General features: G+C 36.1%; 1 protein-coding gene across 3 annotated transcripts in view; it reads left to right on the top strand.

The window, feature by feature from the left end:
* Window positions 1-27,840, top strand: part of LOC110395139 (macrophage mannose receptor 1-like) — a 53,685-nt gene that overhangs the window by 23,004 nt on the left and 2,841 nt on the right. For all 3 annotated transcript variants that reach the window (XM_021389292.1, XM_021389294.1, XM_021389293.1), the window contains exons 8-28: window positions 371-528; window positions 2,706-2,819; window positions 3,861-3,976; window positions 5,344-5,492; window positions 6,598-6,797; window positions 7,322-7,446; window positions 8,546-8,633; window positions 9,547-9,691; window positions 11,816-11,857; window positions 11,978-12,141; window positions 13,283-13,350; window positions 13,956-14,056; window positions 14,538-14,680; window positions 15,402-15,516; window positions 17,420-17,589; window positions 19,355-19,457; window positions 20,408-20,637; window positions 21,609-21,774; window positions 22,667-22,819; window positions 24,813-24,929; window positions 25,173-25,340. In XM_021389292.1, the coding sequence (XP_021244967.1) occupies window positions 371-528; window positions 2,706-2,819; window positions 3,861-3,976; window positions 5,344-5,492; window positions 6,598-6,797; window positions 7,322-7,446; window positions 8,546-8,633; window positions 9,547-9,691; window positions 11,816-11,857; window positions 11,978-12,141; window positions 13,283-13,350; window positions 13,956-14,056; window positions 14,538-14,680; window positions 15,402-15,516; window positions 17,420-17,589; window positions 19,355-19,457; window positions 20,408-20,637; window positions 21,609-21,774; window positions 22,667-22,819; window positions 24,813-24,929; window positions 25,173-25,340 (2,835 nt within the window). The remainder of the gene's footprint in view (window positions 1-370; window positions 529-2,705; window positions 2,820-3,860; window positions 3,977-5,343; window positions 5,493-6,597; window positions 6,798-7,321; window positions 7,447-8,545; window positions 8,634-9,546; window positions 9,692-11,815; window positions 11,858-11,977; window positions 12,142-13,282; window positions 13,351-13,955; window positions 14,057-14,537; window positions 14,681-15,401; window positions 15,517-17,419; window positions 17,590-19,354; window positions 19,458-20,407; window positions 20,638-21,608; window positions 21,775-22,666; window positions 22,820-24,812; window positions 24,930-25,172; window positions 25,341-27,840) is intronic.

Here is a 27,840-nt window from a genome sequence, read left to right as displayed (position 1 = left end):
ATTAGAAGAGATGGCACTTCTACTTTCTTTGCTGTACTAAAGGTGAAGGAAGAGTTAGAATTTTATTTAGGTGTTTAGTTGTATCTTGTTACTGATTTTATGGAAGAGTTTTAAGCTGGAAAAGAAGAGCAAACCAACCTATGTTACAGCATAGTTCAATACAGAGAATAAGTCTGTGGTTTTGTATGAAGCTAAACGCTGCTATTGTACTAGAGGCTTTTCCTGAAGACTGGAATGGATATGTGGAGAATAATGTGCCCCCTATATGAAACAGGGAGCCTTAATTTCCTGTGACTGCCTTTTAGCCTTCCTGAGAATAAGATCATATAAATAACATCATATAAAAGGACTGTTATCTATCATGTTTTAGAGCCGGATGATGAGCTTTGGATTGGGTTGAATGACCTCAAGGTTCAGATGTATTTTGAGTGGAGTGATGGGACACCAGTCACCTATGCCAAGTGGCTTCGTGGAGAACCCACTCATGCAAACAATAGGCAGGAGGACTGCGTTGTTATGAAGGGAAAGGTAAAGTCATGTTTGATTATTGACTTAATTATCTTTTTTTTTTTTTTTCTGCTTCCTTGAGAAGCAAGCAAGTGGTGGCTTTCCTTCAAGGCAAATGTCCCTACATGGTCCGGAGATTTCAGTATGTGCATGTGGATGGACTTTTGAAGAAACTTCTAATTGCACTGCAAAGCACGTGAACATGTAAATGCTTTTCTTCAGGAATCTACATTTTGATTTAGATATGTTTGAATTTTTTTCTGCTTTGAATCTTTATGAGATATATAGCTATCTTAAGAAATTGTACTAGCAATTTTTATTGATGATAGAAAGAAGAAAAGAAGATAAACCTTTGTTTTCTTATTCTAGACAAAGTTATAAATCCTGGGTCTGGGGTCTAGGTCTGTTACATGTTATGTTTGTATCTGCTCTGCAAATGAAAGGCTGTGAGGAAAGTGTTCAGCAATGGCATTAGTGTAAGCCTTTACTCAGTGATCGTATACCTACAATTACAAGGCTGTTTTGAAAAGGCTTCCTTTTAGATTACAACAATCATTCATAATCTAGGTGTACTCTCAGGTCTGAGATAATAATCTAAATCATAGGATCAGTAAGGTTGGAAAAGAACTCTAAGATCATCAAGTCCAACCATTGACCCATCCCCACCATGCGCACTAACCCATGTCCCCCAGTGCCGCATTTCTGTGGTTCATCTGGTATAAGTCAGTCAGTATGTGATGTTGCAGATAACATCTTTCCTCTTTGTGATAATTAAAAATACAGGGTTTACTACCTCCTTGAGGATTTACCTACTTTATTAGGAGGAAAAAGAACATTTACCCCTTTCTGCTGCATTAAGAGTTCAGCAGGCTGTAGAAACTTCACATGCAGTCAGATGTGTCTGGAATTGTAGGGTTTGATATGTATTTTAGTGAAAAAATTTGCAGTGATTAGAAGCATGGATGAGATTGTAATCTTTTTAAAGTTTTTCTCCATTGCAGTAGTGGTCAAGTTCTGGTGAGAAGTGCTTAAATGTATATTTTTTCCATGGCAACCAGACCATGGTGCACATAACTGAGCAAACAGATTCTTAGAGGCGCAAAGGTTTTGTGTTTTCATGTGCTTCTTGGGCAGCCCCTCTAACAGCGTTAGACGAGGATGTAGTAGTAAATGCTTTATCTATATTATGGAATTATAAGGTTAGGCATGGGAAGGAAGCTGAATGCTTAGACATCAGGATGCCAGTGTGCAGCACTGGAACCTGCAAACAGTGCAGTTGTGAGGTGGGAAAAATAGTTTCATATATAGTTACATATATATACTGTGGCATGTGATTTATATTTTGTACATGCAGATACCTTGGTAGAAGATAAGTAAGATTACAAATGGGATCTAACATCTGGTTGGGTATTAAAATAAAATTTGATGACCAGGGTCACAAAGCATTAATATTTGAACTCACTGGTTATGATGTATGTGCCGTGATAAAAGTGGCGACATTCAGCGCAGCCAGAGAACCCACGATCATTGCTCAGAAGTTTCTGATGGCAAGCTGGCATGCATAATACTATAACCAAGAGCCAACCAAAAATACATGTTTAAGGCTGCAGAATCTTGACTTTGTAGTGAGTAGGACAAAGTATAATGGTTTTAAACTAAGAGACTAGATTTAAGTTAGCATTTATTAGGAATAAATTTTTTATAACGTGGGTGGTGAGGCCCTGGAACAGGCTGGCCAGAGAAGCTGTGGATACCCCATCCCTGGAAGTGTTCAAGGCCGGATTAGATGGGGCCCTGAGCAGCCTGGTCTGGTGAAATATGTCCCTACCCTTGCCAGGGGGATCAGAAGAAATAATCTTGAAGGTCCTTTCCAACCTGAACCATTCTATGATTCCCTTTCCTCCTGCATGATTATTAAATTAGTAGTCTTTGTAAAGATTGTGTATTGCTGTCACCTCAAAGGATCCACTTTTCAGCAGAGTTTGTAATTAAGGAAGGTGTACGTCACTGGTGAATCAATCTCAGCAGGAGAAGTCGGACTGAGGTTGAAATTCTGTACTGAAGTTATGTGTAGGTTTTGCTTCCTTAAAAGCTAAAAAATAAAAATAAAAAAAAAAATCCTTGAATACCTAAAAACATAGAGCACATCTTTGAAACCTAAATCCCACCTGACTATGATGTTCTGTTCTTATGTTCAGGATGGATTTTGGGCAGACCATTCTTGCGAAAAGAAAATTGGCTACATCTGTAAAAGGAAACCCATGTCAGAAGCACCTACAGAAGAGGAAACTATTGACACGGGCTGCCAGAGAGTAAGTGAAGAAAAAGTTGCTGGAGCTGAATAGGCTGCTAGGAAGGATTAAGAAGAGAAAATGGCTCCTGGGTGGTTCTGGAAGGAGAGAGGAAAAAGAAAGGAGAAATGGTTTTTGTGTTGTCCTCATTAGAACAGTTGGCCTTCTCATTTTTACGGCAGATAGGACAGGTGATACAGATGAATAAATCCAGACTCTGGCTCTTTTACTCTTGATGCTTCCTTTCTTTTTCTAGAACTTAAAAGTGTACAAAACTCAAATGTGTAGCTCTTGAGTAGGCTATTTTTCCTTGATTGACATTCAGACCTTCATAAAAAATTCACCTTTACCAGCAGTTGCTCTTCAGCTCTGTCTGCAATTTTCTTCATTATTGTTCATGGCAATAAGAATGTGTTTGTCTTCATGCTATTTGCTTAGATTTTTGGCCATGCTCCCTACTTTGAAACAAATGGAATCCATTGTGCTCTCTGTGAACTGACGCTGAATTTATTCCCTATTACATAGTCTTGTTGGTGAGAAATTGAAGAATATCAAGAGAAAATTTGTGTAAATTGTGGCTGGGTTACAGCAAACTATTCCTCTGTGAGCATATTCCCGAGACAATGACATTTGGATGACAAAACATTAGAAGAGAGTGTTAGTGTTAGTTAATAATCTATAAACTTGTTTCAGGTGTCATTACCAATCTAAAAAGACAAGCTCAAATTTGCTTTCCGTGAGCATGCTCATGATTTCACACCTATGTTCCAGGTAGAGTATTGAAAGCACACAATAAAAGCCTCTTGTATCTTTTTATAAGTGGAAATCACTGATTAAAATATCATTATAAAGCAGGACTTTAAAAGAAAAAAAAGAAGCTTTCTTCTTGCCTGTTTCCAGTCTGCCCTTTCCGGTTCAGTTATTCCTTTTTCTAATGGTTAGCTGACAGTGTCGTGACTCCTTTTTTCTTTCTTTATATTTTATATATACTTTCTAATACATTTTTATAAGAACTTTATGAAGGTTGTAACATATTTGATCACTTAATGCTTATTTTGACAGGGCTGGAAAAGACATGGTTTTTATTGTTACTTCATTGGGAGTACATTTGTAACATTTTCCCAAGCAAATCAAACCTGCGAGAGACATCAAGCATATTTAGCAACTGTTCAAGACAGGTATGTGAAAACCGCTTGCATCAGGGGCTGCATGAGAATTTAACATCTAACATCATCTGAATGTCAAAATAAAGATTTTGATCTGGATGAAAATCTTGCTTGAGAGGACAGCTATATAAAGATACAAAACTGCTAAAAGTTTTTGTATACATATTCAAATCCATGAATTCAGTTCATAATAAAAATAGTGAATGGATATGAAATAAATTTTTTTATTGAAGCTTATGCCGAGGAAAAAAATAGTTTTGTTTTTCTTTAATTGTAACCTCATTGGTTTGAGGATAGGTTTACTTGAGTGTAAGAATAAGAGTACAAAATCCATATTTAGTTATCTAATGAAGAGATGAAAGTGAATTCCTCTTGAAAGGTAGCTGAAATGAGGAAGAAGAGATCAGTGTCACTTTTCTGAATTAAACTACTTACTCAAAGTTTAAATAAGAATCCAAATGAGTGTAGAAGTGCTTGATACTTAAAAACTTATCACAATTCCATGAGGGTTCAGTGTGTGCTAAGCTTCTGAGCAGCCGATATGCATTATTGAATGTAGCATATTGCAAAAATGAAAGATAGAGTTAAGAAATAAATGTTGGTGTGCCTGCAGTTGACTCCATGCTTTGCACTTCCTCTTGTTTCTTTCATCACAATTTGAATAGATATGTTCTAGTGTGAAAACTGTTTCATGGATAGTAACCCTCTAAATGTAGGTAGAACTGCATCTGTGATTAAAAAAAATAGTTAAATAATATGGTCTTCGTGACTATACCTTGTTATGAGAGACTTATTTTTTTATATTAGCTCTGATTTTGCAAAAGCTCTTTATTTTAAACACAGTAATGAACTATGACAGGCTTTACCTCTGAGTAGGTTTGTTTCCCAAACATAAATTTTCATGCACGATCATTAGATCTAATTTGCAGTTTTCCTTAGTTTAACAGTTTATTATCATTGTACTTTTTGGTCTTTACTTTAGTGTATTTCTCTAGTAGTGCTGAGGCCTTTTGTGGTTTTGGATTTGCCTGTAACAAGAAGTCATTAAAAGGCAAGGGTAACAAAACATCTTTAAAATACAGTGGTATTACAGTTAAGTCCTGTCATGTTTCTTCCTTCCCATATCCTCTCCAGTTTCATATCAGTTCACCATTATACCACTTTCTATATTGGACATCAGAAAAGTAGACAGAATACCTTGTTATTCAAGCTTACAAACTAAATATTATGTAATGTTTTGTTATTTGGTTTGTTCAAGTAAATCCCTTCAAGTCACTCTTTCAAGAAGGTACAAAGGTAGTTCTGAGAAAATAAACTATTTACAGGTTTTTAAAATTAATTCAGTGGTATTAATTTAACAGTTGTATTCTTTTGAACAGATATGAACAAGCCTATCTGACTAGCCTGGTTGGGCTGAAAGCAGAAAGATACTTTTGGATTGGACTTTCAGATGTAGAAGAAAAGGGAACTTTCAAGTGGGCTAATGGCGATTATGTCTTATTCACACACTGGAATTCTGAAATGCCTGGTAGCTATGACTCTATACTGTCTAATGAGTGCCCAAAATACATTGCTCACCTCTTGTATTTTTTTATCTCAGTTCTTAGCCCCTGTCTGATGGTATAATGACCAATTGCTCTCAAATATATCTGGCTGCTCTCTCAAGCATGCAGTGCTGGTGCTTACTTCCTGCATGGTGTTTAACTGAGGTTTTTAACCTGAGTGTGAAAGAAACTTTAAAGTGCTATCAAGTTTCTGATTTACTGTCATTCTGCATGTACTACTTTGGAAGATAATTCTCTTCAGGTGTACTGTGCCTTGCTTGAATGTCCTGCCTGTTCAGCCATGTCTCATAGTACATTTGCTCAGTGCATGTTTTGAGTTGTGGGAAATCACAGCATACATAAAACATCTCTGGTCTTAGAGAAAACAAGATTGTAGGAAAGGACAAGAGGAAGGTTTTTGTGTTTATTCTTTTTTCACTTAATATCTTTTCTAGATGAATTGTGATTTCCTTATTTTCTAAGTTTTCTAAGTTTTGTGAATGGAAACCTTGATATATATGATATATATATTTCTGTTATAATACAACAGTGGGGGTGGGAAACCTTTTCATGTCTGACACGGCCACATCAGAAAGAAGGCGGTCTCCAGCCTTCAAGATTCTGGTGTGTTATATCAGGCTTTTTGGAAATTGACTGAGCCTCTTTAAATGCAGTATCTTACATTCTAATTTAAATGTCCCAGATGGAGTGGTAAGGCTGTGTAGACTAAGAAGACAGCAGCAGGCCTATACAGAGCAAGCTCATTTTATCAAATCATAGTCAAATCAGACAAATTTGAGAAAACAGCTCTTATCATGTCTTCAGTTTTAGGGAAGAATTAGTCGAATTGCAAGTCATGATGATGCTAGAGTCAGCCACTGGAGGTTGATGTGATTTGATGTGACACGTAATTCAGTACCTAAGATATGGCTGACACACAATTTTTTTGCCTTTTTTTTCCATGAGTTAGAAACATTTTTGACTCTGAACAAGCAAAGATTTAATTTCTAAAAGCATAGAATATGAAGTTTTCTAAAGTTCTCAGTGACCTCTGAAATGTTGCTTTTATGTATTTCTGTTTTCAACCAGGAAGAAAGCCGGGCTGTGTTGCCATGAGAACTGGAACAGCAGGTGGATTATGGGATGTAATAAAATGTGAGGAGAAGGCAAAATTCCTATGCAAAATGTGGGCAGAGGGAGTGACACCTCCACCTGTTCCTACAACAACTCCTGTTCCCAGTTGTCCGAAAGGCTGGGACTCAAACAGTCGTATTAGCTTTTGTTTCAAAGTAAGTATTTTGCTTAGTTCCAAATTAAGGTAGTTTCTCTTTGGTACAACTACACGCGGTAAAAACTGGTGTACAATAGTCTTATTATTTTATCAGCTTATTCATGGGTTATATGTTCAGGACTTGTCCCCTTTTATTGAATATTTGTTTTTATTGGATATTATTGAAATATCCCCTTTTATTGAAATATTATTACTCTTTTAAAGTCTGATCTTGAGATCTGATCTTTTTGAGCTTAATTTCCCATCCTCGTTCTATTGAAATACTGTCTTATATTGTCTTTCTCCTGTCAATTTGCAGCAGATATTGCTGTCAGCAATGCAGTCTGCCAGTTTGCCTCATGGATGCTCATATGAAACCTGTTTTTCAAACAGATGAACACTACTTGACCTTACATTGTAATTTTCTGTAATCCCTATAGAACAAGTTAATTTTAAGTGAATTGGTTTTGAATTTCTTGATAATGGTCTATTGGTCCATCTATATGGTCTATTATACCTGATGGTAAAATATGCTGTCTTTAGCCTTTTTCAAAAGGAGAGCAAAGGAAAACGTGGCTTGAATCTCAAGAATTTTGTCGAACTATTGGAGGAGATCTGGCCTCCATTAATGGTAAAGAAGAGCAGTATGTGATATGGCGTTCTATTGCGTGAGTATCTGTAGTGTGGTCATCCGTTCACTTTAATTACCCTTTTGATCTTCCTGAAATATTTCATTTTAGGTGTATGTTTTTACTTCAGTATAAGCCAATCTGGATTCATTTTCAGTCTCCCTAGAGGCTAATGCTATAGTGAGATTGGCAAGATACCTAGTTGAGACAAGGTTAATGATCAGATTTAAAAAAAAAAAAAATTACTGTGGATTTGTGGATATTTTGAAATTACTACAGATGACAGGTTGTTTAACATAAGCAAATGTACAAACAGGAAAACAGTCATGGTATAAATCTGGTTAATGTTTTGGTTCATCACTTTAAGAACTAATCAGAATACAGAGACGACCTCAGGTTCATTTTTTCCTGCACAGGGAATGTAAATAAAGTTAATAGGTCCCTGAACTGTAAAAAGAGAGAGATTTCTGAATGTGATCAAATACTGCTAAAAAGATAACACTTGCAATATGACTTGAATAGATGGAGTTCATTGAACATGTACATACCTGTCTAACTAGAAAGCAGGACTAAAGCCTGGCAGCCATGCAAAATGCAGCAGCCCTTCAAGTAAGGAAGAAGTTTCAGATGCTGCATTAATATGTATTGGTTCAATAAATATTGATAAATCAGTAAGGCATATCTGCTTGCATACGACAATTAATTTAAGGTGCTATTTTCTAATGTGATTCAGCTGCAGCAAGTAATTTTGTGTTTGGAAACTATAGGTCCCTTTAAAGAGAGCATAGAGTAAGGTACCAGTCTGTACAGGACTGTTACAGAAAAGTAATAAGACTCCTTATTAGATTTTCAGGAGTTGGATTGGATCTGGGTGCATTCTGTATAAGGCAGTATTTCAAGCTGACTGAGTTAATATGTAGTGCTGAAAGCTAGGAATAGTTGTATTTTAATAGTTGTCCTCTCTTTTTATTGTTTCTAACAGCTTAAAGGATTATTTGTACGAAAGCTTATCAACTACTGTGAATAATAAATTATAAAAAAAATACTGTAATGCCCTTTTAGTTTTGTTTTTATGCTTAAGCTCCTTATAAATCCAAGATTTATTATTTTTCTTCTTCCTTTGTTTTGTTTTGTTTAGAAACAATGGTTTTTACCACCAGCATTTCTGGATGGGCTTGTATTACCTGAATCCTGATGATGGCTTTGTCTGGAGTGATGGATCTCCGGTCAGTGGTTTAATTCTTCACAGCTGTTATTTTCCATTCCTTGAGTTTCTTAAGTGTATGGTATAAATGTCTGTGTACCATTTTGTTTTTAATTGTAATGCTCTACTCTGTCATGTTCACTTTAAGAAATCTTATGAATAGCAATTTCATGGCTGAATTTCATGGCTAAATCATAATGATTTTTGATAAGAAAATGTGCATTAAATCAATGAGAAAATAGAATTCATGGAGGTTAAAAAATAATGTTCTTATGGTAGTTTGTTTGTTTTAAAATAAAATAATCTGTCATTAGTATTTCTGTTCCTTCCTAATTAGATCTTGATCTGAAATGGCCTATGTTCACTGGAAGTGAAGGCAGTTGTGACTTGTCTGTACTATAGGCTAAGATATTAAACTGTAGAAGCAAAAGTGGTTCTGCAGATGTGGGTGTATTTAATGTGAAGTTGATCAAAATATACTGATAGAAGTTTACCATACAGAAAACTGAAATTAGAATTTAAACAGGAAAATTAGAGCAGCAGTAATATTTTTATGAGAAAAATGCCAACATTTTTGTTGTTTTCTCAGTAATGTTCTATTTTACTCAAATAGGATATTTGCTTATTTTGGTATCAACATGTGGCATTCACCATCATAATTTCACAGAATTTATGTCCTTAATAAAAAATCAATATTCTTCCAAGTGTGATAAGAAACAACAGTTACCTAAACTGTGGTCCAACTGCAGTCTGAAAACAAATCTGAAGTGTCAGTATTTGCAGGGAGAAGCTGGTTTCCTCTTACCTCAGCTTTTGTACTGACGGTAGAAACAGGTCTAAGATCAAAACAGCCTGTGTTTTGATACTGTCTCTTCCTTTTCTCCATTAGTATCATGCTGTATTACAGAATCCTCACAAAACCTTTTCTATCATAGGTGAGGTATGAGAACTGGGGCTTTGGAGAACCCAATAATTATCAAGGAATTGAACTCTGTGCAGAGATCAGTGGTGATTCAAGCATGCTTTGGAATGACAGGCACTGTGATTATCTATATGGATGGATCTGCCAGATAAGAAAAGGTACTATTGCTTCCTTCTGTGTATTGTGATAATAAGAAAAGAATCTCAGTTGTTTTTTTTCTTTTCCCTTACTCTTTAAAAACAAAAAAACTACAAACCTGTTTACCATAACAGTTCTCTGGCAAAGGTGAAATGTGAAAGTGGAATAAGGATTTACCTGTCTTTGATGCATTCAGAGATACAGAGACAGTGGTGCCCTGCTAGGACTTCTCACTGATCTTTCTCTATGGTTTCGGAAAAAGAAACGTGATTCCTCAAAACTAGATGTTACTTTGAATATTCACATTCACTTCTCACTTCATTCTTTCTCCAGTAAATGCTACTTTGGATTTTTTTTTCTGAGTTGAGCTTCAAGTCGCAAGAAAATAGTTTCCAATATTTGAAGTTTTATATGTGAAAACTCTCTCCTTTATTTGGCATAGGTACTATTTGGTAAGCTAATTTAATCTATAGTTGCAAGATGGAGCCTGGTTTGGGGATAATTTGTTCTGTGTTGACTAGGTTTTATGTTCATTTAGTATTTTATCACAAAGTCCTATTCTAATCTAAGTTTGGATGTTTTTGTTATCTGAAAACATCAAGATAAAATTATTTAGGGAAATTATGAGTTGCACAAACAGCACGTGTAAATATGAGTATTTTGGAAAGCACTTAGTTAAGCTTTTTGCCACAATCATATGTTGGGAGGGCAATGAGAAAAATAAAGATGCCTCCTTTGTAATCATCAGATTATTCACAATAAGCTGCTAAATCTGCTTCGTGCTGGTAAAAGGATTACTTGGGTGGAGAATTTTTTATTAAATGTCAATATCAATGAGATTATTTGTAGCACAAACAAAACTGATAAACCTATAGAGAGATGTCCTGTTTTAGAAATTGTTTTTTCTGAGATGCTAATGATGTCATATATGAATCTATCTCTGTCATGCCATAACCAAAACAAATAAGGATATACTGTAGCCTGAAATATTTTTAGAACAGACTAGTTAATTTCTTGGGAGTATATATTTTCCAGTGAAATTGTCTCTATTGAAATTTTTAAGATCTCAGTGGAAGCTCTTTCTTCTGAGATAAAGTCCTGGTTGATGAGCCAGCAGTGTACACTTGCAGCCTGGAAGGCCAACTGTATCCCGAACTACATCAAAAGAGAGGTGACAGCAGGGCGAAGGAAGTGATTGTCCCCCGCAGATCTGCTCTTGTGAGGCCCCATCTGGAGTATTGCATCCAGGCCTGGGGCCCCCAGCACAGGAAGGACATAGAACTGTTGGAGGAGGACAAGAGGAGAGTCAAGAAAATGATCAGAGGGCTGGAGCAACTCTCTTGTGAAGAAAGGTTGAGGAAATTGGGCTTGTTCAGCCTGGAGAAGAGAAGGCTCCAGGGAGATCTCATTGCAGCCTTCCAGTATTTAAAAGGAGCTTATAAACAGGAGGGAGACTGACCTTTTACGCAGTCTGACAGTGATAGGACAAGGATGAATGGTTTTAAACTGAAAGAGGGGAGATTTAGATTAGATATTAGGAAGAAATTCTTTACTCAGATAGTGATGAGGCACTGGGACAGGCTGCCCAGAGAAACTGCGTTCCCCATCCATGGAGGCATTCAGGGTCAGATTGGATGGGGCTCTGAGCAGCCTTATCTGGCTCAGGGCAACCCTGCCCACAACAGGAGGGTTGAAACTAAATGATCTTTAAGATCTCTTCTAACCCAAGCCATTCTATGATTCTTGCTATCTCTGGTTTAAGCCACAATTCACGTATTAATTAAGTGGGAAAAGGAGGGAGAAACAGGAATGTCTTAATAGTGAGAATGCCCTGAGATGTAAGTTTTTCAGCATCCAGGGAATACTAAAAACAATTACTTAGTTTACACAAATAACAGGGTATTATAAAATGCCTTGCACATTAGGAATAGCTTATATTTTTAGAGCCTCGGGGATCAAGACTTTTTTTTTTAAAATTGACCAAAAATAAGTGATTTAGGTCATTTAGTTACTCCTAGTTTTTAGTATTAAATCCATTGCTAACATAAAATTCAGTGTTAAGAGACATGCCTATCAATCATGGTAAACATTTCCTCTTACAGTGGAAAGTTTACTGTCAAAATAAATGTTTATTTTTCTTTCAGGTGCAAGTTTAAAGCCTGAACCAACAGAATCTCCTGTACCCAGTAAGTGTTCTTGCTTTTACTATTTGTGTATGTGTGTTTAAGCATATTTTTAAAATTCTACTAATGAAAATATCTTGTACCTTTTGTAACAGTATAGTTAGCTTACTATTTGTCTTACAGAGTATATGACTACAGAGGATGGATGGATTATACATGAAGACAGACATTATTATTTCAGCACGGAGAGTGTTCCAATGGAAAAAGGTCGAGAGTTTTGCAAAAAGAACTTTGGAGACCTTGCTGTCATTGAGAGTGAAACTGAAAGAAAGTTCCTCTGGCGATATGTAAGAAAAATTAATACATTAATGTGCACAAATTCTATTCAACCTGTTGTTCTCCTTACAAGTTTTATAACAGTGAAGTCAGTGAAACTGCAGTAGTGTTAAGCCAGATGAGAATGTATGATAAATCCAAGTTGTTTTTATTTTTTAGATTGCTTCCTATCAGAGATAGGGCCTCTTTGGATAGAAATAAGTACAGTAAGCATTAAATAAATCCGAATTTGCTTTTAAATTATTCCATGTGGCAATTAGACCACATTATCATAGAATTATAGAATCATAGGATATCCCAGGTTGGAAGGGACCCGCAAAGATCATTCATTCCATTATATCTGTCTGTCTGCAGCTGCTAATGTGTTAAGGTAAATCTTAATGCTTAATTAATTTTTGGCTTCATTTTAGCAAGAAGCATTATACTCTTGAGCTACAATTCTGTAGGGCAAGTGAGTTAACTGAAAGATAATGGATGAAACATTCTAAGTAGCAAATCAAAATAGGTATTGGCTTACACGCAACTCTCAGAACATTGGCTTTTGAATTTGTCAGTGTATCTGAGATGTAGTCTACCTAACAGCCTCTTTTTGGTCAAATTCATCCTTCTGCTTCCTTGTATGGAACATAATTAGGGGTGAAGTACTTGAGTGGTGGACTATGAGCAGAGAACTTTTAGATGATGTTTCCTTAGTGACTGAAGGTTAGTTGCCTGATTACTGTCTTCAGGCCAACTTCTTTAAGTCAGTAATCTACAAGTCAGATTCGATCTACTTAAAGCTTTTCCTGACGTTGCTGAAGGATGTCAGTGAGTTGACACAAGAGCCTATATTAATTGACATCCAACTTGTAGGAGGGTTTGTGTCTTTCAAGGTATTTGTAGATGATGTCAGCTATAGAGACTATTCAAGAGTTGACGATTTCACTGAGTTTCAAGAAAGTCTGTAAAAAGTGATAATATAGTAACCGAACTTTTTGGTCAGTGGTGAAGTTTGACTGATGACTGTCAGCTGTGAGCTGTTTTTAACTTTGCTGTTGTAGCTAGACAATATAGCAAATAATATTCCCTGTGAATGAATAGTGTATTACTCATTATTAACAAATTTCTGTGATAGAAGGGGAAGTATATACAATATTAATTGTTATATTCTAGATCTTGAAGAATGGCAAAGAGGATGCATATTTCATTGGTTTGCAACTGAGTGTTGATCAAAGAACAAGGTAGGTGAATGTGAACCATCATGGTTGCATTTATTGAGTGGAGAAAAAAATTCTGAAGTGCTTGAATGAAATTGTATCCCGTCAAAGCCCATGAGAATATTTCTAAGTTTTACTCAAAATTTCCTGGGATTAATATTTCATGCTTGGTATTTTTGATTCTGAACGTTCTAAAAGTGTATTCTGTCCTAAATTTATCACAGTTTTTCCTCTGCATAGGGGAATGATCAAGCATTTTGCTTGTGTTATGACTAAAATCTCTTATCTGTGTGATAGGTAAAATTAATGTATGATTTGGGCAAAATGGTGAGCATCTGTGCTATCCCATTTTGAAATGATGTCCAGCTTTCATGTTGACCTGAATGGTTATTTTGGGTATTTCCTACTAGCTGTATAAGTGTCTGATTATTGTGTAAATCGAAGGTAAGCACATATACTATGTTTATCCATGGAGAATAATTTCAACAAGATTAGTAGGGAGACAAACTAGTAAAAAAATCTTGCACACTACGAACTGCTGTACTAAAGATATTGCAGAACTACTTTTTAAATGTGGAATCAATCCTGCTTATATTAAAGAAGTGTTTTGTTGGTTTATTTTTCTTAAGCTGGATGGATGGCACTCCAGTGAATTATTTGGCGTGGGCACCACATGAACCTAACTTTGCAAATAATGATGAAAACTGTGTAGTCATGTATAAAAATTTAGGTGAGTTCTGTATGTTTGTTCCTGAATTTCATTGTTTTTGTGCTTGTGTCCCAGATTTTTTTTCTTCTGAGAGGCACCCATTCTATTTTTTTTTTCTTTTTCTGTTTTATGTTGTTGTAGAGGACCATAGTATTATTGTCAGGACTTAACATTTCTCAGTTCCGATGTTTATCTTAAATATAATATGGGGAAGCTGAGATAGAAGTTTGTGGTTATGATTGTTATACAGCTGTTTTATATTTTTTAATTAAAAGTGGCCTAATGTGTCACTATAAAACTCTACTACCTGTTTCTGTGCTGCTTTCAGCACTAATGTCAGCATGTATTATGTGCCATATTTATCCTAGATTCTGATATAGAACGATAATAAACTAAGGGACTCAGGATTTGATGTTTCAACCTTGTTTAAGAATGAGTGAAAATTGTTTTGATTTAATTCTGGACATGACATCATCCAATTCCCCTTTTATCTTACATTTAGGATTTTGGAATGATATAAATTGTGGTTATCCAAATCCCTACATATGTGAAAGGCACAACAGTTCCATTAATTCCACAGTTCCTCCAACAACATTTTCAACTCCAAGAGGATGTAATCCAACTTGGCTTTCCTTTCAGAATAAGGTACTATATCAAATACAGAGCATGTTGGATGTTTGGCAAAGCATTAAATAAAAGCAAATGTTGTTTCTTATTGGAGTAACATATTGTTATTTTTTTTTTCAGACGTTGTCTACATGTTTTTCTTTGTTTACCCATCTACTGTTTTGCTTTTTGACACTTCATTAGAAGTGTCAAATATAAACATATTTAGTTGCAGTTTATGGAAGTCATTCTCTAGTCTTCTCTTCAAACCTTTTGTTAGTCATTTCCTAAAGAATTTAGACATATTTCCTGAAGTATTGACGCTTTGGTTTGTACTTGAACCAAATTATAATGCTCTTTCAGTAATTAATATATTTGGCCTTTCTTGACTTTAAAACTGAAATGTTTTGTAGAGTCAAAAAAAAAACCAAACAAAAAAAACCTGGTGGACTAATATAAGTCTTGTAGAGTTTACCAATATTAGTTGACTGTTTAAAAAAGTCAGGTTTTGATTATTTTCTTCCACTTTCAAATCAAATCTAGTATATGTCTTGTTTAGGAGAATGTTTTCTTGAAACTTTACATTTTACCTAGAGTATGGACCAGAATCAAAAGCTCATTTTGAGCAGAATGTGTTTTGTCTCATTTAAATGTTATTTTGCCACCTTTTCTCCTTCCTGCTTTGCTTGAAACAGTGATGTTCAGTCTGTAAGAGATGTTGGAGTAAAGGTAATAAATGGAGAATTTGTTCATGTTTTAGTGTTACAAAATATTTGGATCTACAGAAGATGAACGTGTCACTTGGCATGCTGCACGAACAGCTTGCATGAATTTAGGAGGAAACCTGGCCGCTATCCCTAATGAACAAGTGCAAGGTACTGTAAATAGTTCTGTAGCAACTAGATGAGATGACATTTAATTTTTACAGATGGTTGTTGTATTTGTGTAAATATGGAAAACATTGGAATGATGTCTCTACATCTGATTTTGGTTCCACAACATACAATACTTAAAAATTTACAGTGAAATCTGCACCCGAATCTACCAAATTCTAACGCTGGCTTAGATATGCAAGTATATTATCTTGGCAACTAAAGTAATGCTTTTTCTGCCTGCACATGATGCCAGCTGGACCCAGCAAGTTTCGTTTCAAGTGATATAGTTTCACTACTTGGCGTTAACTCTCTGCATGGCTTTCCATAGTAACTCAAGCAGAACACCTTTGGGATTAGAACTTGCTGTCTCTGGGCAGTTTGGGGCAGAGGCTGGACTGCTCATACACGTAGCCATAACTCACTACATAGTTGCATCGTTCTTTTCACTAGAGAAGCTTATTTTAATGATTACAAGAATCACATCGGTGACTGGGAAAATGGGCAGGTGTCCCATGCTTGAATAAAAATGACACACATTTAAGTTAGGAGAGATTTTGATAGATGTTAATAACATCTCCTTTAGAAATATTGTTTTAGACTACATTGAGAACCAGATACTGCATAATGCATACTGTTTGTGAACTCAAAAGATCATGCTGAAAAATCATACTTTGTAAAACAAGTCAATGTACTCTGAGCAATTAACTAGTTTAGCTAGTTAATTAGCTAACATGTTAGATTGCTAACTTTAACTTATCACTACTTATTTTTTTCCACATACGAAGAGATGAAGAGTTAAACTTTCACAAACTTATCAAGCATGATTAAATCCTTATCCAACATAGCCTACAGTTTCTCAGATGACTCATGTGCAGGCCTTGAATTCTAGGTAAGAGTGAAATGACCAATAAAGCTATAAGCATAAAACTATTGTTACTGCTGATAGTGTAGGTATAAAGACTTGAGTTCTTGTTACAGTTTCTTGCAGAGCAGCAATGCTAACATTTGGCATAGAAATTTATAGGTCTTACTCTGGGAAATGTTAAGTAAGTTGCGTTCATTTTAAAAGACTGAAAGAAGTTGAACGTTTAATAGAGTAGACAGAAATTTATCTATTTTTGGAGAAGAGTGAGCTCATAACCTTGGCTTGCAATTGGCAAAAGGCGCGATAATTTTGTTTTAGCAATTTTATTTTAGAGAAGTGTTTGGTATACTGTGGTCTAGTGAGCTGATGAATGCCAGCTGACCTAGCCTGCTCTGTTTTTAAGCCATCCACACTAGCTAAGATACACAAGCACCTTCTTGGACTTTGCAAAGATGTGGTAATTGCTCTGGTGATGATAAAGAGCTCTTCTGAGACTCATTTTGAAGCATCTCTCTTGTGCATTCTGCACCTTGTTGTGAGAGTGCAGGCTAATACACATGTATTTCAGTGATAGAGGAACAGGTTCTTCTGTTAGATGCAGCTGCACAAGTGCTCAGTTGTGTTGCCTGTATGATGCCACGGTAACATAACCACTCTGGTGGCATTATCAAAAATGTGTGTAATCCACACAGCTTTATATTTCTCAATCTGTTGTAGTATTGGGATTCAAAAATGTTTTGAGACCTTATAAAACTATTCCTGTCATGCTTCTGGAATTCATCCCAGTACAAGGTTGGATGCGTAGCTGGTTGCACAAAGCAACAGATACACATGTTGATTCTCTGTTAAACTCAAAATTCACCTCCTTCTCATCTTATCTATTTGTGTTGCCGGTAATAAACTGTTCTTTATTTCAATAAAATACTTAATATCACCAGATGCCATTAATGTCAGTGAGGCCTGACACCTAGGTTCAATCACCCTTAGTTAAAAATATTTCTTTTTCTATTTTTGTATTATTATTTTTTTCAACTCTAGCTTTCCTCACCTTCCATATGAAAGATTTTCTTACTGACACCTGGATTGGATTAAATGATATAAATCATGAACTGAAGTTCCTCTGGACAGATGGAACAGGAGTTTACTTCACAAACTGGGCCAAAGGTTTCCCATCGGGACACATGGGATCATACTCATACGATGGCCAGGTAAATAGCAGTCACAAACTGACCGCTGATACTTGCTTTTAGATTACACATTTAGACATTTGCAGGGATTTGAAACTTTACTGCTCAATTTACTAGTTTCATACCTATAGAATTTAATAGCAGCGCTGACCTCACCCTAGTTGTTTTTCTTTTTTTCCCAGAAACCTGCCATTTTTAAACTATTATTTTAGGTGTTATTCATGGTGTTACATATTGCATTGGTAAAATGATTACTTACAAACCTTACACGTGTCACATACAGATCCTAATAAAGTGAAGAACTTTGAGCCATTGGGAAGTTGTTGTGTTTGCTGTTGGCAGGTACTATACAGTGCTTATACGAAGATTGCTTTCAGATTTCATTTCTGTATGTCCTTGAAGGCTGCAGAGCACCTGTATTTGCCCTGCCTTTTCTCAGGCTTTGTTAAAAAGACAGTGAAATTCCCACCTTGTGACATTGTCCCAGAAGTGTGCTGAATAAACACATCTTCCTAGTCCTCTGACCATAGCTGTGCCTGAACATAGGGGGTTTCTCAGTTGGCGTGTAGCTTGTAAGGTTTATTTACAGAAAAACTCTCCCTGTTGCACATACAAGCAAATTTGGTCAGTCACATTTGCAGGAAGGACATATATCTGTGAAAAAATAAGCATTCAAGTTTCATGGAAAAAAAAAAATAACTTCCCCTATTTTGCTGTCATACAAACTGATTTCATAGGTCTTAGGGTGCCTCTCGCTAATCTTATGTGATTTCGACAGTTCTTGATTACAATATTAGCTGTATTTCTCTTGAATGAAATTTTCACAGTGGAAATCTTAGTTTTATGCACAGTGTTCTTTTCCTGTTTTTGAAAGTATCACCTCTGAGCTTCTTATCCTCATTGGGGAAAATCTTTGAGAATACGAAGCTCAAAATAGAAAGTATGTATACTGTGTTCCTTTTGGAAGGAGCAATACATCTTTTTTTCTCTTCTAATGGGAAGTATTAGGACTTCTATGAAGTCATCTCTGAAAACTTTTAAAGTCTCTATTTTATAAATTCCAAATTTATTTTTACTTGACCTCAGCAAAAAGAAAGAACATATCATAGTTTATACAAAGTACTTTGCAACTGTTCACTTGGAAATATTTAAATCTTAATGCATTTCACTTACTATTGAAGTTTTTCTCTGTACAGCTTTTTCTGGACAGCAAAAATAACTAAGAAAACAGTGCATTAGTCACTCTTTAATATATGCTAACAAAGTTTCTAGATATTGCATCCATGTAGTAGAATTTGAAATTTCACTGTAAAGGTGGTACCTACAGATCAATGGCTGCCTTTGAGTAGCAGCTGTTCTGATTTTACTGTGTCTAGTATTATAGCTTGCAATAAGGAATTTTAAGGGACTGATATTTCAGAAATGTTACACTGCCCGGTGAAGGTCCTGTTTTCTCTCTTGAGCAAAGTTAATCTTTTCTACAGTAGCTGATTTGATTTCTCTTTAAATTATCTACGGCTTTCCGTTTTTTCATGCTGTATGCCTGGAGATGGGAGGATCCAGGAATTTCTTGTCTGCTCATTCACCGCAAGGTTGCTCAAGATAGAGCAACATTAAGAAACTTGTGCAGTGCAAGAGGAAGAGAAACTCCACATCATTAAAAACTTTAAAAGATATGAGAATAAAATTAGAATGTTATTTCTTTATAAAGACGTAAATGAGATATAAGTTTCTTACTCACATTTTCTAGTTATTTGTAACTGATTTTGTATCTTCTTGCCTCAAGGCTGATTGTGTTGTCATGAGAAATAATCCTGTTAAGGAAGCAGGGAAGTGGGCTGATGAGAGTTGTGATAACAACAGAGGATATATATGCCAAATTAAAGCAGGTATTTGTGTTTTCTTTTAAAGTATAATCAAAGCTCAAGACTATTCAGGCTCTTTCTGGGGTGTTAAGTGCTGGATTTCAACATGATTTCACTCTTAATAAAGATACATCAGCAAACTGCTTTTCAGGCAGGAACATAAGCATCATACTTGTCAGACCAAAGGTCCAGTAGAAACTACTCCCAGCTGACCCTTCCCAGTAACTGCTGTGTAACTTCCTGAGCAGGAATTTATATCTGCGTATTTGTGTTGAGTATGAAATTTCACTGTAAGGGTGATACTTGCTGATCAACGTCTGCTTTTGAGCAGGAGCAGTTCTAATTTTGCTGTGTGTAGTATTACAGCTTTCAACAATGCATTTTAAGAAACTTATATATTAGAAATATATGAGAATGATAATTGTTCCATGACTTTTGTCTGTCATTTTCTGAACATGTTGGCTTTTAGAATGTATTCTGGGCAATACTGAATTGTACAAGCTGCATGAACTGTCTAGAGTTCAAATGTAACTCATCCACAATGAACTTGAGCTGATTTACCTCCAAAAAGGAAACTAAAACCAGTGAAAACCTGGATTAAAATATCAGATTGATTTGTAAGAGCTGGTCTGTTTTGTAGTTTACATTTTCTCTGGCAAAAACATCTCTTGAAGACAAGTTATGACCTGCTCTATTCTCAATTCATTTAAATTATACTATTCGGCAGGGTTATACAGAATGTTCCTTTACTCTTTGTCATAGGTTGCTCTAAGCAGCTCCTTTCCTTTTGACAGATCTGTAATTGATTTTTACTACAGAATCTGGCCTAAAAAATAGCACATTCAACCCATGCTGTTGAGGGAGTTTAAAATCTGAAAGGAGACACGTTGCTTTATCTTATTTGCAATTCCAGTCAAATCATAATCACCAGTTGAACTAGTACATGAACCTTTTTTTCTTCCTTTATTATACAGATGCTGAGTTGCTTCCCTCTACAACTACAGACCCATCAAGCATTATCCGTTATGGTAACAGTAGTTATTTGTTCATCCGTACCAAAATGCAATGGGAAGATGCGCGAAAAAACTGCAAACGTGATCAGTTTGACCTTTCCAGCATCTTAGACCCCTACAGTCATTCATTTCTCTGGCTAAAGATATTAAAGTATGGGGTGCCCATATGGATTGGTCTTAACAGTAATGTGGTAAGAACATGAAACTGATTGAACATGCTGCTGTTTTTCTTATGGAAAAATCAGAAAATCCACTCTTATTATCTCCTTATATTTTTAACTTAGTAATTTGTATCTTGGTCCTAAGTACTTTTTATAGTGTCAGATTGACAGGTAGGGATCTCTACTCTTCCATTACACTTAATAAATTGTATACAGTGTACATACTTTTCCCTCTTTTCCTGCAACATTAAACTCTATGCACTCCCAAACAATACTATCCAGGCTAACATTTTGGATTATCTCTTTGTAGAGAGTGTATAATGTTTATTCTGAGATAAAATCCACATATTTTAAGATGTACAGTGAAAATCATTTATTTTAAAGTAACATCGGTTTTGTTACAATGACTGTCTCAACATTTTGAGGATAGTTAGCCAAATTATTAAATAATTGGTTTATCTTATTTTATTTGTCTGCCCTCTCCCAGTTCCTTGATATGTAGGTAGTTCTAGTATTAAAATACACCTTCTTTTGTGCTTGGCACATACACTTGTCCTGCATTCCCTCCGTTTGGCTGAACTCACAAAAGAAATAAAAATGACTCAGCGTAATCCACTTCTTAAATAATAAAACATTCCTCATACCTAATAAAAACAATGGATTAATTTAGTTTACAAGCTTAGGTGGGAGATTAATTGTTTTTTAAATGTACTTTAAGTTAAAATATTCTATATTACTTGTAGCCCAGAGGAGGGAATTACTCTTCTGACTTTACTCCTAAAAACTGTTTGAAGTGAGATTATTAGTACACCCAAGTTAACAGTTTTGTTGAGTTCCAAATTCATTCTGTGTCATTTACTCTGCACTTCTTTTTGCTGAAAATCATTTTTTTTTTTTTGCCCTAAATGAAAACTTCTTGCACAAGCATCTTCATAACAGACATTGGACTAACAAAGAAATGCTTAATGATTAAAATTAAATTCCTGGAGTTTTCTTTTCAGACTAATGGACGTTATGAGTGGATTGATAACTGGAGAATGAAGTATACTAAATGGGCTGAAGGGGAGCCAAAGCAGAAAATAGGCTGCGTTTATCTAGACACTTCTGGAGCCTGGAAGACAGGATCCTGCAATGAAAGTTACTTCTCTGTTTGCAAAAAGCCTGATGGTAAGAACTGGAATCTAACTGTTGTATCAATTGTCTCGTCAGAGTTCATTGTGCTAGATAGTATGCTGATATGTATTAAGATGCTGTGCTTTATTTCAAGAACTAAACAAATGAAATTATTTGAATTTAATTGAAATTAATGGATCTGCCTTAAAATGAGGGCCAACACTTACTAACAAAGCTAGTGTGATTATGAATAGCCATTGTTTTACATTAATAATTATATATATATTTCTATTTTATTCTGGTATCATCATGTTAAAAAATGAAAAAGCTTCAAGAATCAAAAGGAAATGAATGAAAAGGTAGTGGTCACACCGGTATGGTGTTAAAGGGGAATGGCTGAGTGACCAAACCATAAGGAGTTACGTGGAGTGTTTGCTCATAGGAGCTTTCCAGGTTTTCCCTTTATAACTGAACAACAAATTACACTGAAACTGCTGAGGTGTTTACGGACACTCCTTCAAACCTTTTCTTCTGTTTTTTTACCTAAAACTTCTGTTACTGATAATGCTTTCTAGATTCCATGGCATTAGGTCACAACCCATATGCCCAAGTTCGTATGGCTCCTAATTTAGTTATGGCTGTGATTGAAGAGTAGAGATAAGAATGTGTTAAAGTGTAACAGTGCGCTTTTGGCTTCTTTGAAAAATTAGATTTATCAAACTATTATTTAAATGAGATTACTTGAGACGGCAGTTGCAGTACTTTCTGTTCGTAGATTAAGGGCCTTTTGCCATTGTGTTGCAACAAGGAGTACAGACTGCCAAGTTTACATTTTGCTAAATACCTGAATAAGTTTTCTAATGTTCTGTAAAATAATCTGTTCATGATAAAAGAATGTATAAGACAATGTGTTTGTACATTGTTTCATTCCTCCTTCCTTCTTCAGTTCAAGCTCCTACTGAGCCCCCTCAGCTTCCGGGAAAGTGCCCTGAATCAGAAGGACACCATTCTTGGATCCCTTTCCGAAGTCATTGTTACTATATAGAATCTTCATCAACAAGGAACTGGGCTCAGGCATCTTTAGAATGTCTTCGACTGGGTGAGTTCGTCAATTAAAGAGCATGTCTTTCTGACTTTTTTCTCTCTGTGGAAAGCTGAATATGTGATAGACATTTTGTGATTTCAAGGATGGTCTAAGTATTGGCTCACAGGACAGTTAAAATCCAATTATTGCCCTGATTTTGGAGGAGATGGAGAATAGCTCTCTACCATTGGTAGATGCTGCTTTTTATGAGTACCAGGCATTAGAAGAGCTATGTGGCCTGGAGTGGGGACCAGTAAAGAGGAAACTTTGTCCTTTGGCCCTGCTAGGAGGTAGTCAATCTCATCAATACATAGCAATCACTAAATCTTGGTTTAATGGAATTTTTTTTATCATTTGCATATCTGATCTGATTTGCACCTGAATTATTCCTGTTTTGAATGCTGATAGTTTAATTTCCTTCTTATAGTGGGTTCTTATGCAGCCCAAGCCTGCATGCAGTGTCCGAGGTAAGGCTGCACCACTGCAGAGCAGAGTGGGACAGTCACTTCCTTGACTAGCTTGCTATTTTCTGCATGATGCGCTCCAGGATATGGTTGGCCCTTTTGGCTGTCAGGGCATGCTGTTGACTCATATTCAACTTGCCATTTATTTGTCTTGAAGACTTTCATGCCTCGACACGGGCTGAGGCTGTCCTGTAGTGGCCCTGGGACTGAACTGTACAGGATGTGCCTTTCTCTGAGTCCATAATTTGGGTTCTTCCCCTTGCTCCTCTGGGCTTGGGAAGAATGACTTTTGGTGGGCTGATGGCTCCTTTGATGGGTCTAGAGTAGCCAAGGAAGGGTACTGCTAGGGTACCCCCTCTGCTATTGTCTCTCTGTGTTGAGGATGTGTAGATGAGTTTTTCATGACAAATGTAACAGTAGCAAAATATCTGAATCATTCAGCAAAAGAGGAACAAGTAGAAAAACATGAAGACTGCAGTGAAAAAAGAGGAACGTTCCACGTTCTCCTATATTTTGCTGTCCCTACTTGCACTGTTTTTTGTTTGCAGTTGGGCATTTTCCAATTATATCTCATGCATAATAGAATTCAGAAACACTGTAGAATTTTTCACTAGCTCAACAGTGATCCAAATTTATTTATTTATATTTATTATATAACTCTTTATTTATTATATAACTCTACTTTCCTTACCTGAGGAAAAACCTTCAAATATTCAGTAGCCCAATCAAAGCAGCTGTTGCAGTATTAACTGGATTGTAGCCTCACACAAAAGAGAGCTGAATATGGTCTTTATTCAGTGTTTAATGACGTTCCCTGCAAAGTTACATAGTTCATTCTCTCTGCTGGCACACTGCAAACTCCGTGCTGTGATGGCTTGACTTTGCTACAGCATCAAACAGATTGAATCATTATGGCAGAATGCCTAGTGTTGTATGTGAATGACTAACAGGATACCTACCATACTAACTGGGCAACTGATGACCAGGATGATCTTTCTTTCTCCAATTACTGCAGTGAGAATATAGGAAAAATAAACAAGACCTAGTTGAAGAGTTTCACCAATGATTGAATTTCAGAAAGCCAGCAAGAGTGCTATATATGATCTATATAGAGGCTTGGAAAATATTTAGTCATTAATATGTGAAGTTAAATTGTGCACAGACTGAAGATACAGCTACTTTTTACTTTAATCCTGTGATTTTTATTTAGAGACTTTTTAATATTAAAACATCAGTAGAAATTCTTACTGTTTAACATATTGGCTTGTATTTTAACTTGAGCTGCTGTTTAGTTTTGTTACTGTTTCCCAGTGGTGAGAAAATAGTGCTAGTGCAGTGCCTTGGAAATGACAAGAAATGCATCAACAAAAATGCATGAGTTCTTCATATGATATTATCAAAAGTTAGTTTTTGTCCTGAATTTCAAAATCTACTTGGAACTTGGCACAGATAATCAGTGGTAAAAATAAGATGGGCATTTCACAGGACAATGAGAGTGCATTGCATTGTGAAACTGAGATTTCTGTTCTCTTTGGGTCTTGCAGGTGCCTCTTTGGTATCAGTTGAAGACTCAGCCGAAGCCAGCTTTCTGACATATATAATTGAACCACTTGAAGGGAAAACATCAACTTTTTGGACTGGAATGTACAGAAATGTGGATGGTAATTTCTTTAATTTTGCCTTTTTTTTTTTTTTTGATGAATAATTGCCATAAACTGTTTGATAGGAATGTTAAAAAAAATCATGGTATACTTCTCTAACACACTTCAAGGGAAATTAGAAAAGATAATAGGGAAAGCTAGTAATCAAGCAGTAAACAGTAGATTTCTCAGGAAGGCAATAAATGCAGAGCAGGAAATGAATACTGTCTTGTTTTTTAACATGTTCAGTATCTTCCCATTTAGGAGAATGGCTGTGGCTAGACAACACTGCAGTGAATTTTGTCAACTGGAATACAGGAGAACCTTCCCCTCAACAAAATGAGCACTGCGTTGAAATGTATGCAAACTCCGGATACTGGAATAATATCTATTGCACATCCTACAAAGGCTATGTTTGTAAAAAGCTAAAAAGTAAGTGCTACATTTATATTTTTTTAATATATGGAGTATTCTTATTGTGTGCTAGTATTAGTAGATGAACTTTTACACGCAGTGCATTTTAACTGAGCATTTTGTGTTTTTATAAATGCCAAGAGAACCACATTTGCATACCAAAAGAAAGAATAACTCTTGTCAGAAAGTAAAAGGGCTGATTAGCATTCAGATCCCTTTGAACTGTTTTGAAAAGATTCTGTTCTTATCTCAACTGTTCCTAGTGTGTACACTTTACAAGTCTGTCTGTCCTGTGTTGACAGTTGTTCAGTTATCACGTTGTCAATGTTTGCACACACAAATCAGTTTATCTGAAAACATATTCCTCAAGAAATCCCCTCTTTTTAGCACAGGGGGGATACCCTTTGCTTATTTCCTTCTGGCAGGCTCATATGTGTGTTGTTTCCCAGTGTAAAGCAGTGCTTCTGTTAATTGATTATTTTTGAATTGTGAATTAACAATCAGTTTTAGACCTTTTGTCTCTATGTTGTGCTATTTTAAGAAGGTAAATAAATGAAAAGTAAGGCAAATAGCATAGTTTGTATGAAATAAACTATAAGGTTCCTGAAATAACACAATGTGCAAATTTGGCACTTTCAGGGCATACGTTTTCCTAAAACTCATACCAATCATCTCTTCCAGCTTGTATTACAATATCAGCAATCTCTTACTAATGTTTACTGAGGAGAACAAAATGCACTTAGGGGCTGAGCTGTTCACTTCCTCTAAAATACTGGAAATGAGAGAAATTCTGCTGTCCTTTCTAAGAATTTGCTTTCATGCTGTATTTTCATGACTTACTCAGATGCTTGTAATGGTGATTGTATCTTTCACCAGAAATACTGCAGAACTGTTGGGTTTAGCCAGCCATTCAGAGTTTACAACCTGTGTTTTTACATTGTGACTGGAAAATGAAAAGACAATTTTCATTCTTTAACTAAAACAGGCAGAGATAACAAATGTTGCAATTAATGGTCACTTCTTTCTTTTCAACCATTCAGCTCTCCTCTTTTTACTGACATTGTTATTCACCTGTTTTGATACTAAACCAATTCTGGGAGTTGAAACAGGTGAAAGACAGTTACGATTAGCTTCAGCCAGTCTAGCTTCCTGAGCTGGAATGTTATGGAGTCAGCAAAATGCCGATGTCAATGCAAGGACTATGTAGTTGCAGGGGCAGGACTAAACTGAGTCTTACACTGCTGTAGAAACACAGCTTAGGTCAGCAGAATTTTGCAAAACTGTGGTAGTGCTAAATGGAGTGTTAGAAGCATCATTTTACTTTAGGCACAGCAAATGAAACTGTGTTTTCTGCTTTCTGAAAAGACTGCTAATGCAAAACTGTGACTGAAATTTTCCTGTAAAATAGATGCTATTTGCTGTTCCACTTACTGAAATAATTTTTACCCTAGCAATTTGAAATTCTGGAGCTGATCTGTTACATAAGTAGTCTTACTTTACTTTGTAAATAAGTAGGTAAGTTTAAACAACAGTTCAACAGTTCTATAGGTGCTAGTGGATTGGACTTCAAAGTAATGGCTAGGAATATTATGTTCATGGCATTTCACTCTAACTTTTCAGAGAATCACAGAATCGTAGGGGTTGGGAGGGGCTTCTGGATGTAATCTAGTCCAACCCCCTGATAAAGCAGGTACCTACAGTAGGTTACACTGAAAAGCATCCAGTCAGGTGTTGAATATCTCCAGAGAAGGTGACTCCACAGCCTCTCTGGGCAGCCTGCTCCAGTGCTCTGTCTCCCTCAAGTAAAGAAGTTTTTTCCTCATGTTTGCATGGAACTTCCTGTCTTCCAGTTTGTACCCATTGCCCCTTGTCCTGTCACTGAAAAGAGCCTGGCCCCATCCATGTGATGTTTGTCCTTTAGATTTACAAGTATTGATAAGATACCCTCATAGTCTTCTCCAGGCTGAGCAGTCCCAGGTCTCTCAGCCTTTCCTCATAATGGAGATGCTCCAGGACCCTAATAATCTTTGAACCTCTTCAGTGTGCTCTTTCTAGAAGCTTCCTGACTTTCTTGAACTGGGGAGCCTAGAGCTGGGCACAGTGATCCAGGTATGGCCTCACCATGACAGTGTAAAGGGGGAGGATTACTTCCCTTGACCTGCTGGCCACACTCTTTTTAATGCACCCCAGGATACCATTTTCAGAAACAGCAGATTCATATCTGTAAATACAGTGCTTGTTTAACATGCTAGTGGGTCTAACATGCAGTAATTTCATAACAATAAACAACCATGATGTGCATAATATGCACAATCAGTGCTATACCACAGTTGGTCGGCTAATGGTTTTTGGTGAAGAACAAGATGGAACGTGTCTAGGTCATTATATTCCACATTTTTTCCATTCAAATAAAGCAGTGCAGCCAAAGGACTATTTTCAGAATTTCTCTAAGGTAAACTATTTACTCCTTTTCCCTGCTAACACTGTTTTTCACTCTGTGATTTCAGATGGAAGGTTG

The sequence above is a fragment of the Numida meleagris genome, chromosome 2 (assembly GCF_002078875.1).
Source record: "Numida meleagris isolate 19003 breed g44 Domestic line chromosome 2, NumMel1.0, whole genome shotgun sequence".
NCBI lineage: Eukaryota > Metazoa > Chordata > Aves > Galliformes > Numididae > Numida > Numida meleagris.
This window is presented reverse-complemented; position numbering and strand designations above follow the sequence as displayed.